General features: G+C 46.1%; 3 protein-coding genes across 3 annotated transcripts; all 3 read right to left on the reverse strand.

The window, feature by feature from the left end:
* Positions 1-653: 653 nt before the first annotated feature.
* On the reverse strand, positions 654-1,468 carry LOC101769836 (mini zinc finger protein 1). The gene has a single exon (XM_004978421.4). It carries the CDS (start codon positions 1,237-1,239, stop codon positions 976-978), a length of 264 nt encoding a protein of 87 aa, XP_004978478.1. The 5' UTR covers positions 1,240-1,468; the 3' UTR covers positions 654-975.
* Positions 1,469-5,181: 3,713 nt separating this feature from the next.
* LOC101770242 (gibberellin-regulated protein 5) lies at positions 5,182-6,164 on the reverse strand. The gene is made up of 4 exons (XM_004978422.2): positions 6,010-6,164; positions 5,813-5,881; positions 5,666-5,705; positions 5,182-5,506 (listed from the first exon to the last, which is right to left on the reverse strand). Exons 1-4 carry the CDS (start codon positions 6,079-6,081, stop codon positions 5,325-5,327), a joined length of 363 nt encoding a protein of 120 aa, XP_004978479.1. The 5' UTR covers positions 6,082-6,164; the 3' UTR covers positions 5,182-5,324.
* Positions 6,165-14,361: 8,197 nt separating this feature from the next.
* Positions 14,362-15,440, reverse strand: LOC101770638 (gibberellin-regulated protein 5). Its single transcript, XM_004978423.2, has 4 exons — positions 15,286-15,440; positions 15,089-15,157; positions 14,942-14,981; positions 14,362-14,782 (listed from the first exon to the last, which is right to left on the reverse strand). The coding sequence occupies exons 1-4, from the start codon at positions 15,355-15,357 to the stop codon at positions 14,601-14,603; spliced, it is 363 nt and encodes a 120-aa protein (XP_004978480.1). The 5' UTR covers positions 15,358-15,440; the 3' UTR covers positions 14,362-14,600.
* Between the last annotated feature and the right edge of the window lie 635 nt (positions 15,441-16,075).

Genomic DNA, 16,075 nt, shown 5'->3' on the forward strand with positions numbered 1-16,075 from the left:
TAATGCGCAGTTAAATTTCGGAAAAAGCGTCTTGAGGAAGATCAGACAGTACAATATAGTAGGCCGGAGCTAGGCAGCAATGCCTGATCGACAGCGGTGAAACAACTGCAAATGATGCCAAGATACGGCGGCAATGTTGACATTGCTTGACAGCAACACGCAAGTGCCTCCGCCACAAGCACAGTACTCCACTTTTTTCGATTCCACCGGATCATTAGCCTTCAACAGTAGCCAGGGATACCGGATATATGTGCATCAACAGAACCGTCGAAATTGACAGATGGTTAACCATGGGCCCCTTCTGAGTCCCCATGAACACATCAGCAAGTGATAACATATACAATAAACAAGTGATCCCGTTCAACTAAACAAAAGCAAAGTGTACTGATTCCTTTCCGTTCAAGGTAAAAAAGGCATATAACTAGATGTCTAGATCAATGGTGCGGTGCTCCGGCAACCCGCACTTTGTGCAGTCAAAATAGGATCAGACTTGTTTTTTTTTCTTTCGAAATGAAAATAACATCAGACTTCGAAGCAAGCTATCGCAGTGAGGGGGAATTTTTTTCCTAGAAAAAAGCAAGCCTCAAGAACAAAAGCAACAACTAATGATTCAGGGACACAGGTCCCAAGCAAGCAAGAAGCACACGTGTATCTACGAAATATAGTAAGGTGCATGTTCATTAATTTCTATACGGAAATGATAATTAACAGGGAAAGCACTCCGACTATATACATGCACATCAGTTACAAGCACCGTATACCAACGATCAACACACATATACTGACACACACACACACACATCAGTACAAGTTTCACCGGAAATCCAAGACCAAAAGGGACCAAAAAGAAGAAGAAGAAGAGAAGAAAAGAAATATCGGTCCACCATATACGGCTGAAAATAATGCACCTACCAATCATTTCAATGCCTTCGCCACCCATCATCGATCTCACATGCTCCTGATGCTTGATCGAATTCAGCTGGAGGTGGTGGAGGAGCAGTCGCAGTCGGCCTCCACCTCGCGCCTGTGGAAGCTGCGGTGGCACCCGCAGGCGGCGCACATGAGCGCCGCCGCCGTGCCTTCCGCGCCCGACGCCATGAACTCGCGGCACCCGTCCACGGCGTACCCGCCGATGCTCGCCGCGTGGTTGCGCTGGCACTCCCGGTAGTGCACCACCTTCGTCTCCTTCCTCGTCGCCGTGCCATTCGCCATGGACTGCCGGTCTTGCTGAGGCCCCATAGGCAGCAGCTTGGTGGTTGTTGAAGTTTGGTGGTGATGGATGGGGAAGAAGATGTTTGAGGCTCTATTGCTATCACGGCTGCTTGCTTGGAGGGTGGGATCGACTTTTTATATGGGGAAGGGGGCTACTAGCTAGGTGGACGAGATCGATCACGGGTTTAGGGCCAACCTTTGAGCAATCGGCTTACTTGGCGTGGCTTTCTGTTTTGCAAAATACCCAAATCGCAATGCGTCCACTCTTTGTTCATTTGTCGCCTAATATGTCGCAATTCCTTTCTTTTTCTAAAGAAAGATGTATACGATGAGTCACGGAGTAAGTAATCCGATCCAACATTAACAAGAGATGGATCATGAATCATGTAGTAATCCGAGATACTACCTTTTGAATCACATGTTTCGAAACAATTCGAAACTTGCGTGGATACATTTTCAAATCATCCTGCTGATGAGTGAGTACGCTGGCACATTATGGATGGCCTAGTCTGGTCGTTATTTCTGTTGGCCGTGCTAAATTATTTGGACTAAGAAAAGGCTGTATATCCTATCTTGTGGTGTAGCTACCAGAGAGCCACTAAAAGGTGGCCGTTTGGTGACTCGTATTATTATTTGTCAAAGACCAGCATGACCAACTAACCAACATTTTTAGTAGGTCCATTAGTGGACAAGATTAGATCTGAATTGACTTGACAAAACGTCTAATGGGCCTCAGCTTGACTGAGACCGGTCTAGCTGCTAACCTCCAGAAAGGTTTTTCGTGCACTGACACTGACATCTTGACCAAGGAACATGAAAAGAAAGGAAAATTGCACAACCAATTTGGTTACAGCTTTTGGGAGATTCAGCGACCTTGGTACGAACTAGGAACACGGAACGCAAGAAGGAAATTAGGCATGGAAAGAAGAATTTTTTGGATCCACATTGGAGGTTGGACAGAGAAGCACTCCTCTCCAATTGACTCTTCCTCCTCCTCCGGCTTCTGCATCTGCTACTTGCTTCTGCCACCTTCCCTCTATTTTTTTTTCTTTTTGATTGACATCTGACCAATTGAACTGTTTAATTTATAGCTCATGTGCTCCAATTCATCAGGTCACCATTGGTCAATGATGTTGTGATGTTGTATATAGCTGTGTGATATGAACACCTAGCTTGCTTGAATGCAGGTTCAATGTGGGGTATAGCAGCAGTGCAGCACCACACTTTAGACCTCAGATTCTGAGCCTATTTGCCCACATTTGAACCTGTGACACGCGTGTCTGAATTGTCAAAACCTAAGCCGACGAAACTAGGAACTTTAGGCAGATTCTTCCATATATACTGGGTAATTGGACATGAACGAAAGCAATGTAGGTTGGCGATCTTTCCTGAGGTAGCGCTGGCGACATGAAAGATACCATGATATTTGCTTGCCAAGGTTGAGAGATCTCTTCAGGAAATAGGAAAAAAGATTTATGGTGCTGTACTAGAATCGGCTAGACTGGTAGAGTAGTAGACTTCGACCATTGCAACAAAGATACAGAATGGTCGTTTTCAGCACCCGAAGTTTTCTTCTGTGGTGGAACCAGTGATAAAAAAAAATCATGTTCTGTTCTCTCAAAAAAAGAATATATTCACACCGCCGGTTCTGTACTGACAAGAGAATGGTATATATTCCTACTCTACTCGACAACTTTCCTGAGTCAAAAGGGAACATATTCCATGTAGGAAATGCCCCTGTTTGTCATCTCGTAGTTATAAAATACGAAAAGGTTCAGCTAGGTTAAATTTGAAAATCTGAACTGAATCTGTAAATTTTCACCTGGTCAGTACAGCTGTAAGTCTAAGCATTACTTTTCCATTTTGTACTTGTAATATCAACATCACGGGAATGAATGACGGTAAATATTTCTCATGATCCTATAGACAACCCTGCAAATCCCTTTTTTTTCGGAATAAACATTACTGGAAAATTTTGCTGCTGCACATAGATATTTCACATAAAGTACTCAAATTGTTTGTATATTGTTGAAAATACAGTAATAGTTTTGCTCCCTCTATTGAAACTAACATACACATAAATATGGTCATATTTTTGCGTTGGACTTGTGTAAAGCTTAATTGTTTGTATATCGTTGCTACACGTTGTGATCACTGTTCCAAATCTTTCTTCTTATTAGCTTTATGTTTTAAAATAAGCATTCATGATTGTACTAATCTCTCAGGACCATATCCACTTGGCAAGTTGCTGGACTTCTGTCAACCTAACAAGATGAGCTCAATCCTTTTTCTTAATCAGTAGCCTTAAATATCAGGTGCTAACACAAAGTGCTGCTTTCATCATCACAAGCAACAAAAATGAAACAAATGGTATATTATATCAGGAGTACCTTGGTACCCCACTTGCTGCACTGGATCAAAATCTTGAGAAAGTTGCGCAAGTACATTTGGCAAAAATTATTGCCAATTTATTTCAAGTACTGGTCCTTATAATTGTAGTGGCTCATTTTATTTGACCTTATGAATTTACAAAGAAGGGAAGGGGTCCTACTAGCTGGTGGATAATGTGATATTAGGCTCCACCTATCAAATCAAATCATGCAACAAGCTGCCAACATGGGACACACTGTGGCTGAAGCCTCATCAGCTCTTCCATTTCCCTCTGTCCTCTGCCCAGCAGAATGTCTGTTTTCCAGGCCACTGCAAAATCTGCAATCGAGGATCAGTCGTACAGTGTTTCAGTTGCCATCAGTCAGCGGAAGAATGACTCAGCTTCTGCCACTTATCATGTTTAAATCTCACCTTGGCTAGCATCAAACAAACTGGACACTACTTGAGAGAAAAGGAAGGCCGACGTGAAGGCAGGAAGGTCCCCTACCAATTGTTGGTGGATGCTTCATGTGGGCGTGGGGAACAGTGGTTGATGCATTGGCTGAATTGGCTGGCATCCTTTTTGCGAGGGATGTGTGAATCTGCATGTGAAGGGGTCGCGTGCAATTCAAGTCCTCTTCCTTTCGGACAGCTTGGCTCCAAGCACCGCAAACTTGGTTGGATCGGAGCTAAGCTAGCTGTTCTCCTCTTGTATGAATGTTTGACAGATCCACGACGAGTGCACGCTTGTCGCAGGGATTAGATGAACAGCTTTGCAACAGCGACTTATTGAGAACCTTGTAGTAGTGAAGATATATGTTGGTGACTAGTTGAGAGTCTGCAGGCATCAAATCGATGGATGCATACAAGTAGGTAGTGAGCGACCGGAGGGGAAGGTGGCAGCTGGAGCTAGGGCCAGAGTGTCTGCCATTCGTGGAGAGGATGGTGTCGTTTTTCTGGTTCGCGTCCAATCGGGCATTGCAGCCAGCGACACCAAGAAACAGATGGACTGACTGAAAGATACAGATGAGTTGATTCATTGATTGGCTATGCTGGCCACTGCAGGTACACCGAATCAGAAAGTCAGAAACGAGACGGATGGAATCAGTGGAGGGAGGGAGATTGGCAGATTGCATAGTATGGTTTGTCCTTGAAGGACAAAAGGCATCGTCCATCTCTGCTCAAAGGCTAGTGCCTGGCCCTGGCCTGCCTATGATGGCAATATGCAGTAGTGGAGTGGAGTGGAGTGGAGTGGAGTAGCATCTGGTCCTGGTTTATTTCACAGGTCAACTGTTACTCATGTACTGTAGTAATCAAGTACTAATGATGGTAGCGATCAATCATTGATTTGATGGTGTGCAGGTTTTTTGGGCAAGTCTGGTTGATTTGATCTGTCTTTACTCTTTAATGACAAGAAAGCAACCTCGTGCCTGGGAAGATTAAGCGAGTAAACACGGAGTCAGAGACTAGCACTCTAGTAGCAGGCAAGGACTAAGAAAGACAGACGTCTCATTCAGTCTAAGCTGCTCTCTGCTTGGTCATCCATCATCAGACTAGCTAGCCATTTTCTGACAACAGACAGAATCACATAGCCCCAAACCTATTCGAAGCCCACCAAGTGATGGCTCAAATCCTCCCACACTAACTAACAAAAAAGTTTTTTTTATTCCTAGACTAGAAGAGGCAGGCCCGGAAAGAGGGAAGAATTCCATCCTGCAGCACCAGCTATATCTAAGCTAGGTTTAAGGGCACTTGGTGCCTCCTCTCTTGGTCTTCCAGTTGTTGTAGCAGGGGCAGGTGTCCTTGTTGCCGTAGGTGCCGGGGGGCACGCAGAGGCACTTGGCGCAGCACTTGTTGCAGAAGAAGAGGCACGGCTTCTTGTGGTGCGTCTTGGAGCATCTCCGCCTGCACTCCCCACCGCACTCTGCATCGATCAGTCAGCAGGCTTTCATTATAATTCACACACCAATCCAAACAAAGATGTTTGACTATATATTTACAGCAAGCAACAAAATACTGAACTATCGACTGGAGGAGTAGATCGGAAACTAAAAACAAGAGAAGCTATGCATGCATGACTTACGAGAAGGCTTGAGATTGCCCTTGCCATCCTTGTTGTTGCCCTGCACACACACAACACACGCCATGACACAGTTAAAGCCCATCTGTCTATATACGTACTAGGTATTCCATTGTTTCTCTGCTGTGATGGTAAAGATGCATGGGTTACCTTGTGGTTGTCGACGTCGTCACCTTTGCTGTTCAGGTCTTCACCAGCGACACCATTACTGCCGATGATCTTTCAGATCGACAACGGGCATCATGTGTAAACATATCGAAGCCGATCGTGAATGATAGCTACACAGAAGGATCGGAAAATCCTCAAAATTAAAGGAAAGGATCCATCAGCTAGTGCATAGTTCATACCTCGGCGGCGGAGGCGAGGGCGATCAGGAAGAGGAAGCAGATGAGCAACGCCGGTGCCTTGGCCTTGGCCATGTCGATCCTGAGAGCCTACTGGATGGACTGGACACTGGACTGGACGGACGGATCCTGAGCGATCGAGATGAAGGAACAAGGGAATAAGCTACTAGAAGAGATGCATGGTAAGAGATCTATCCGATGATGATATATACTGTAGATTGTTACACACGAGCTAAGAATAGATTAGATTCGGTTGCCTTGCCAGATGGATCGGAGTTGGTTGTAGACAGGCAAAGGCAGGCTCCAAATTAGAGCAGGTACCATACGACTGACTAGTTCGGACTTGAGACTGCAGGGTGTTGTAATCTCTCTGGTTTCTCTCTGCACTGCATCTGCATGCAACCTGCTCTGCACCGCCACATGTAGTAAGTAAGTCTACAATCCCATCTGCATGGGAGATATCCCTGATCTTGTCTCGGGGTTTCGTCCGGGTCCTTAAAATCTCAGAACGCATTTTTAGTCCCCAAACTTATCTCAAGACATTATTTGGGTCCATAAATTCTCAAAGTGCATATTGAAGCCCCAAACTTATTCTTGGATTTCATCTGGGTTTCTAAACTATCAAAATGCATATTTTGAATCTTAAAACTTGTCACATGTCGCTGATAGCAATGCTTCCTCCTAGCTCGTTGCGTTCACAACCACCTTATGCATGCTAGTGATCGCGCATGTGTTGCTCGGCACTTGATTGGGATCTTAAAATAGAAAAATAAGAATACTTGTGAGTTTGCTCTTCCTATTTGACCAGTTCGTCACGCCATTCCAACCATTGTTTAAATAGGAAACAGAGATAGCAGAGGCGATCCGTGAAAATCGACCGACGACCGGTAGAGCACTTCCGTGTGTGTACTACTATATATACACGGTACGGATTCATCTAGCAAGCAAAAGCAAGCGATCATGGCTTCTTTCGCATCACCTCGCTCTCAGCTGCTCGGTGTCCTCCTCGTCACCGTCATCACCTTCACGGCCGTCGTCGATTCTGCCCGTGTGTCGTCGGCGCCGACGGCCTCCAAGCCGGTCGTCAAGGTATATCCATCCTGCAGCAAGACGTTGATGCCCAAGAGGTGCAGCGTCATGCTATCGGCCTTGTCCAAGAGCTTGGCCGATAATAAAGCGGCGATTGCCGGGCCCCAGCTCGCCGCCGGCAAGTTCAAGGGCGACCCCTGCATCTCGAGGTGCGCCAAGGTCCTCGACGCCACCACGTCCAAGGCCACCGCCGCCACGGATGCGGGCGGTGGCGGAGATGCGCTCTACCAGCTGAAGAACTACCTCGTCCCGCTGGTCATCTTTGATTTATATGAGAAGGCCCCTTGCGAGTGCAACTGCCCGGGGCCTTGCTCGCCCGACGAGGCCGCCGCCGTGAAGAAGCTGGGGGAGGCCACCCACGCCATGCGCGCCATCGTGGGCCTGATCCACGGTATGTCCAGCCAACTCACCGATGAGGAGAAGAAAGCCAAGGTAGAGCCGATGGAGAAGTCCGCGGACAGCGGCATCCTCCACGTGTCCTGCGGGCTGACGAAAGAGCCTCAAAAGTGCGCCGACGAGCTGTCGGCGCTGGCCAAGACGATGGAGGAGGCCAAACACGTGGTCTGGGAGCTGACGAGTTCCGACGCGGCGACTAAGCTCAGCTCGCCCATCGCGGACTGCGAAGCTGCCATGCGGGAGCTCGAGGAAAAGGTCTACTCGGCGGAGGAGAAGGCGGTCAACCTGGCGGAGATACGCGGCGCCATCCATTCCTACGTCCAGGGCGATGGGAAGCAGCCTCCGCGCTGCAAGTGCTCCTGCCCGCCGCCGCCGGAGAAGCCGTGCTCGGCTAACGAGACCGCCGTTGTCGACAGCCTCAATGGCGTCTACGATGCATGGGTTGCCGTCGAAAAATTCCTCACAGAATTACTGCCTCCAAACTAATTAATTATATGGTGCATCGCTAATAATACCCTAAATGGCAAGCCTAGCAGCTGCATGTTTCGACAGTTTCTTTTGATAATAACATTTTTAATAGTATGTTTCTCATTCCATAATTAATGATGTCCGCGATCCGACACTTGCACTGTAGTTTATGTGAGCTGATTTCATTTTGATCAATGATATTATATATTTATTATTAATGGTATTATTAAAGGTTTTTCTGTACGGTGAAACCAAAAACAAGCTAAGCTAACGACATCTGATTATATGTACGTGGTAGTAATAAATGATAATATAATTCATCCTAACAAGTAGCAAGCAAGCAAACGATCATGGTTACCATCATCACCTTCACGGCCGTCGTCGACTCTGCCCCCAAGACGATGATCGAGGTATATCCGGATATACTGCCTAGCTTCATGACGTAGGGGGTGTTTCCTAAACTTTACATGTCACATCGGATGTTTGATACTAACTAGGAGTATTAAATATAGTCTAATTACAAAACTAATTGCACAGATGGAGTCTAATTTACGAGACGAATCTATTAAGCCTAATTAGTCCATGATTTGAGAATGTGGTGCTACAGTAACCATTTGCTAATAATGGATTAATTAGACTTAATAGATTCGTCTCGCGAATTAGTATAGAGATTCTGCAGTTAGTTTTATAATTAACTCATATTTAATCCTCCTAATTAGCGTCCGAACATCCGATGTAACCCTCCTAAAGTTTAGTACCTCATATTAAACACCCGCTTAGACCATGTCGAAGAGCTTGGTTGAGACGAAAGCAGTAATTGCCGGGCCCAGCTCGCCGCCGGCAAGTTCAAGAGCGCCCCCTGCATCTCCAAGTGCGCCCAGGTCCTCGACGCCACCACGTCCATTATCTTTTTCTTACGAGGATGCTTGGACCATCGTGCTTACGGCCCACACGCACCAAGCATCGGTCCGCCCTTGCTCTTCCTTTCCCAGGCTTCGTCCGTCGCAGTTGCTTGCAGCGACTCTCCACTTCCGAATCGGATCGAGGCCCTAGTTTCTCCCAGAATCCTAAGTTGGTACTATGCAAAAAGAAGATTCCCCATCATATCAAACTTGCGGTACATGCATGGAGTACTGAATGTAGACAAAATCAAAAACTAATTGCACACTTTTGTTGTACTTTGCGAGACGAATCTTTTGAGCCTAATTAGTCAATATTTGGACAATAATTCACAAATACAAACGAAATGCTACATTTGCATTACAGTAATTTTGGTTGTCCAAAGTTGGGCAACTAAACAAGACCCGAATCCGCCATGCTCCCTCCTTCCCCTCCATCTCCAACCCAGCGATGACCCATCAATGTCAAAAAGTAGCACCCTTGGTTAGACCATGAGATATGTGATATCAGTTCACACTGTCAAAAAAAACCCTATAATTAGGTTAATAAGAACAAATTAGGTTGCAAGCAAGATATAGCTTACGAAGATGACCGTGGAATTCAACAGCGAGGACGACAGAAAACCGATTTGTGTGATGTCTACTCAATATGAACACTGGACTAAGAGGTGATATGTGGCCCTATTTGGTTACATTTGCTTATTTTTAGCACCCGTCACATCGAATGTTTAGATACTAATTAGGAGTACTAAACGTAGACTATTTACAAAACCTATTATATAAGTGGAGGCTAAACGGCGAGACAAATCTATTAAGCCTAATTAGTCCATGATTTGACAATGTGTTGCTACAGTAAACATTTGCTAATGATGGATTAATTAGGTTTAATAGATTCGTCTCGCCGTTTAGCCTCCACTTATGTAATGGATTTTGTAAATAGTCTACGTTTAATACTCCTAATTAGTATCTAAACATTCGATGTGACATGTGCTAAAAATAAGCAAAGGGAACCAAACACCCCCATAAAGGCACATAATCGATCTCAAGCAATATCGCATAGCTTTAATTGATCAGAGGAACGCAAATGCTACTTGCAGAATGTTTTCCAACATATAGAACCGAAGATATATAGCTTAATTTCAGCGAGCATTTTGAATTTCCGATGACACAGTGACTAATTCCTGCGGATTGCCGCAATCTTCCAAACATCTACCAGTTGAATCATTTCACAAGTCCCAATTAAGTGTTCAGCTCAGCGTACATCCAAATATCAAGTAATCTTGGTTCAGTGCCAAATCTAATGCCAAAGGAGTAACATTTGCCTCCACTAACAGGGAGATGCTGAGATGCATGGCGTAGTGTAACACCCAAAATTTAAAAGAATTCAAAGTCACTAAAATTTGCTCAACTAGGATGTCATTTGAATTTATAAGCATTTAATTGCATATGTTTTTCTCTAATTAAAATACTTCATCATAGGAGTTTATTGGGCATTACATGCTGGTGCATTTATTTTGATTGATTGTGTTTGATCAAATTCAAATTTCAAATTCAAATTCTAAACTCAAATCCCTTGTGCAAAAAGGCTTTTCCTTTTCTTTTCTTTTGGCTGCATCCTTCCCCCCTTTCAGCCTAGCCGCCAGCTCCCTTTCGGCCCGCTCCTTTTCTCCTTGCGCAGCCCAGCACCGCCCAGCTCCCTCCGGCCCACTTTCTTTGCACCGGCCCAGCTAGCTAGCTTGCTCGCCCACTCGGCCCAGCCGCAGCCTCCCTCCCTTCTCTCTCGCTACCGCACGGGCCCGCCGGCCAGCTCCTTTCCTTGCCTTCCTTTCTTCCTCCTCCGCACCTTCCTTTTCTGCGCCACCGCCCCTTTCCTTTCTTCCACGCCCGAGCTTTCCTTCTACCCGGCACGCGCCGTCCGTATCCGAGTTGAGGGCGGGCCGCCTCCACCCTATATAAGTCGCCCCCCCTGACCTCAACCATCGAGCCGCAGCGCCACCAAACCCTAGCAGCGTCGCCGACCCGAGCTCCAGCGCCGCCGCCAGCTCGCCGCCACCAAGCACCGCCTCACGGTGAGTCTCGGTCGTCGTGAACTGCCGAAACGGGAACGCCTTGGTCTTCTCGTGCTTCTGGTGTTCTCCGCGCGTGAAACCACGGCGGGAGCTCGATTTCGAGCAAATCCAGCGAAGCGCCGCCGCGCCTCACCGTTCCGCCACCACTCACTGACGCTGACGTCAGCGCCACGCGCATCCGCCGTCAATCTTAAATCGGACGGCCCAGATCTGTTTTCGTCAGCTTTTAGCCGCGAGCCAAGCCGAGTCGCTCGTCTAGCTCGACTCGAGCCTAACCGTGTGATCTTGTCCGCCCGCCACAGATCTGACGGCTCGGGCCTTTTCGACCGAGCCGTACCGGTTCGATTTAAGCCATGCCGCTGTTCTTTTGCTCTTAAACCCTTGTGTTTCTCGCAAATAAACCCGCAGTCCGCAGCAGTGTAAAAATATTTGCATTCCAGTCCTGTTTTATTCGCTTAGGCCCCCGAGCTTCTCAAAAATCAACCCGCCGTCCAGATTTGAGTTTTTACGCGTTCGCCCTTCAGTTTTTTGTATAACCATGTTTAAGCCCTCGTTTTTCACAAATAAGCTCCTGGAAGTTTTGTTTTCTCGTAGAAAAGCTCCTGTAACTTGTTTTAATCATATCTTTCGCATCTTAACTCCGTTTTTCGCGTTCTTTATATCCACGTGTTCGTTTTAAAGCGTAGATTAGTTTTTCAAGTTTGTTTTCTCTGTTTATTATGATTGGTGTACTGTTTTTATTATTATGCCTTTGTTTGCTTGTATGTGCTCGTGTGACGCGTGTACGGTCCGCAATTCAAGGGATTTGAAGATCAAGCTTTCGAGGAGTACGAACAGCAAGAGCAAGGCCAAGAAGGCAAGTTGTGTCCTTGATCACTTCTATAAGTCCTATTCACCTTTACTTTCATGTTCCATACAACATTGCTATGCACATAATAGTTGTAATCTTGATGGGTCCTAATTAAGGTTCGCCTAGATTTAATTTACCTTTGCCGACCAACCGGGTTTACTTTTAAGTTGGGTAGCTCAGGCTTAGTGCTTACTTGGGATATGGTGGTTTAACTGGAGGCAATGATTAATCTTGCTTTACTTCTGTTATAACTTTCATTAATACAAGATCATAAATGTTTAATCAGAACATAGAGCGACCACCCAGGAAAACAGTGCTACCACAAGACGAAATGGCTCTGATCTTGGCTGAATAATTAGAAACTCTAGTTTGAAGCGGTCTTAACGAAAGGGCAAGAGGGGGAGACAGTAGTTGGTGTATAGCACTCGCTCTCTTGGGAAGTGGGCTTTGCTAATTCACTATACCACTAGGGGACTGTTATACACTGCGTTGATCATGAAACCTTAGCGGACCACTTCTTATTAGGGAATCTTTGTAAAGGTCTCGTAGTGTCCCTATGCAATCACACCTCGGAAGTGTGGTGTGGTGCCTTGCAAACACCGTATGGTTGGGTCCAAAGTTCTTTTGAACTTTTACGCGACTTGTGGATAAAGATGTGCGACCTCTGCAGAGTGTAAAACTGATCGATCAGCCGTGCTCACGGTTAAGAGCGACCTGGACCCTCACATGATAATACTATCGAAAGTTGGACTTAAATTGTTGTTATTTCATTCATGCATATGTTGTTTACTTTTATTTATGTTCTTGTTTAATTTTGGGTGGTATAAACTTACACTTAGTCAATTGCTAATAAAATTTGACCAACCTAATTAATTAAAAGCTGATGCTGATTTAGCCTTAGCCATACCTTGATTGGCCTTACACTACACTATTCCCCAATACTTGTTGAGTACCAACCATAAGTTTACTTATCCTTGCAAAACCACTGTTCAGACCAAGATAATCTGGTGGAATACATTGACGACTTTGAGGAGTTCTAGGCGTACGGTTCTTCAGTCAGCTGCCTGTGTTGTCATCGTCATCTTCGGAGTCCGCTGCGTATTTACTCAAGTTCATGCTTATTTGAGACTTTCGGTCATGTAATAATGTTTAATACTCTCTTTATTCACTTTAGCACTGTCTTTGTTATTCACTTATGTCGTACATGTGTGTAACTTGATCCTGGCGCACATGTATTGAATGCACTCGATTTTGTCCTTAAAATCGGGTGTGACACGTAGTCCCATACGGCAGCGGGGGACGGAGATCTTCAACCACGGTGGAGCGCAATGGTGCATCCCATCTATCCCGCCGCTGCATTGGCGGAGCTCTACCACCTCGTTGCTGAATCCAAGTGCAGCCGGAGCTGAAGCATGGATGAGAGCGGCGGGAAGGATGTTGATGGCCACGAGGAGGTGCCAAGTGCCTAAGTGCGACCAGGAAATACAATTACGCCACCGTCGGTGGCGACGGCGGTCAGGAGAGGGAGGGGAGGAGGATTGCTGGCGGAGAAGAAGAACCAAGTTGAAAATTTATGGGGGTTTTATGTAAATATTTGTATCACGGGGAATAATCGCGATATAGATGAGGGGTAATCTGTATAGTTGCTTAGCCGCCGTTGGCGCTCGCCGGCGGGAGATGTTCGTGGCACCCCGCGGCCGCAACCTTCTGCTCCTGCTGCTCGTCGCGGTCAGGGACTTTGTCGCCTCGATCAAATTTCTCTTCGCCGCCTCCGGCACACGCTGTTGGCCCGCTGACACAAGCTCCCCCTTCCTCGCCGGCATCGACAAGGCGACGCCTTCCAATCCGCAGAGCACGGCCTCCAACGCCGGCCCCTCCTTGCTTGACGGCTAGTCGGGAAAGAACAGCCGTCCTGACGACGCTACCTCTTGCTCGGGCGCGCCGCCGCCATCAGATATATCAGTGTGCTCAAGCTAGAGATGAGCATGAGACTGATCAGAAGAAAGAATGGACACTGATGTGGAAGAGGCTCAAAGAAGTGGCTACATGCTTCGGGAATCAATACCCAACCCTGAAGGATGATGCACTCAGGATGATCAAGCCAGGGATTGGCTAGAAAGCAAACCCGCTGATCTGTCATAGGAAGATTACGAACAGGAAAGGATTTGTCTGCATTATTGTCTCTAGGCTAATCTAACACATGCTGCAAAAGACAGGTAGACTCCAATGAAGTAACAGTGTAAAGTATGAGCTATGAACATTCAGGTTATCCGTTACTTGATAGCTTAGGATTTGGTTTGGCCCATTCAATTGGATACAGGCCAGGCAAAGGCATAGGTTTACTCTTACTGACCATTCTTCTGTAATGCTATTGATTAATTTGTCTATCAGATCAATCTTTCAACATTGTGACATTTTTTTTCCTTCTTTAAAATTTCAAAGGATGTAGCTGTCGTACCTCAGCACTCAGCAACTAGAATTTCAAAGGATGTTTGCTTCTGCAAACCCCGGCTATCCCTTGTAAGCCAAGGACATTGAATGCACTTAGCATTATCATGGCAACAACAATTGTACAACATTCTTCTTCTAAGAGTATAAACAAGGAACTAGTTACGGATTTCAGTTTTATGATTTATTCTAAGCATAGAACATAAATGTGGAAGAGCCCTTGGTTCTTGGTTTCGATCTCACTAGTTGGAACAATCATGGGAATCCTCCCACACTAACTAACAAAAAAGTTTTTTTTATTCCTAGACTAGAAGAGGCAGGCCCGGAAAGAGGGAAGAATTCCATCCTGCAGCACCAGCTATATCTAAGCTAGGTTTAAGGGCACTTGGTGCCTCCTCTCTTGGTCTTCCAGTTGTTGTAGCAGGGGCAGGTGTCCTTGTTGCCGTAGGTGCCGGGGGGCACGCAGAGGCACTTGGCGCAGCACTTGTTGCAGAAGAAGAGGCACGGCTTCTTGTGGTGCGTCTTGGAGCATCTCCGCCTGCACTCCCCACCGCACTCTGCATCGATCAGTCAGCAGGCTTTCATTATAATTCACACACCAATCCAAACAAAGATGTTTGACTATATATTTACAGCAAGCAACAAAATACTGAACTATCGACTGGAGGAGTAGATCGGAAACTAAAAACAAGAGAAGCTATGCATGCATGACTTACGAGAAGGCTTGAGATTGCCCTTGCCATCCTTGTTGTTGCCCTGCACACACACAACACACGCCATGACACAGTTAAAGCCCATCTGTCTATATACGTACTAGGTATTCCATTGTTTCTCTGCTGTGATGGTAAAGATGCATGGGTTACCTTGTGGTTGTCGACGTCGTCACCTTTGCTGTTCAGGTCTTCACCAGCGACACCATTACTGCCGATGATCTTTCAGATCGACAACGGGCATCATGTGTAAACATATCGAAGCCGATCGTGAATGATAGCTACACAGAAGGATCGGAAAATCCTCAAAATTAAAGGAAAGGATCCATCAGCTAGTGCATAGTTCATACCTCGGCGGCGGAGGCGAGGGCGATCAGGAAGAGGAAGCAGATGAGCAACGCCGGTGCCTTGGCCTTGGCCATGTCGATCCTGAGAGCCTACTGGATGGACTGGACACTGGACTGGACGGACGGATCCTGAGCGATCGAGATGAAGGAACAAGGGAATAAGCTACTAGAAGAGATGCATGGTAAGAGATCTATCCGATGATGATATATACTGTAGATTGTTACACACGAGCTAAGAATAGATTAGATTCGGTTGCCTTGCCAGATGGATCGGAGTTGGTTGTAGACAGGCAAAGGCAGGCTCCAAATTAGAGCAGGTACCATACGACTGACTAGTTCGGACTTGAGACTGCAGGGTGTTGTAATCTCTCTGGTTTCTCTCTGCACTGCATCTGCATGCAACCTGCTCTGCACCGCCACATGTAGTAAGTAAGTCTACAATCCCATCTGCATGGGAGATATCCCTGATCTTGTCTCGGGGTTTCGTCCGGGTCCTTAAAATCTCAGAACGCATTTTTAGTCCCCAAACTTATCTCAAGACATTATTTGGGTCCATAAATTCTCAAAGTGCATATTGAAGCCCCAAACTTATTCTTGGATTTCATCTGGGTTTCTAAACTATCAAAATGCATATTTTGAATCTTAAAACTTGTCACATGTCGCTGATAGCAATGCTTCCTCCTAGCTCGTTGCGTTCACAACCACCTTATGCATGCTAGTGATCGCGCATGTGTTGCTCGGCACTTGATTGGGATCTTAAAATAGAAAAATAAGAATACTTGAGTTTGCTCTT

The sequence above is a fragment of the Setaria italica genome, chromosome VIII, assembly GCF_000263155.2.
Source record: "Setaria italica strain Yugu1 chromosome VIII, Setaria_italica_v2.0, whole genome shotgun sequence".
Lineage (NCBI taxonomy): Eukaryota > Viridiplantae > Streptophyta > Magnoliopsida > Poales > Poaceae > Setaria > Setaria italica.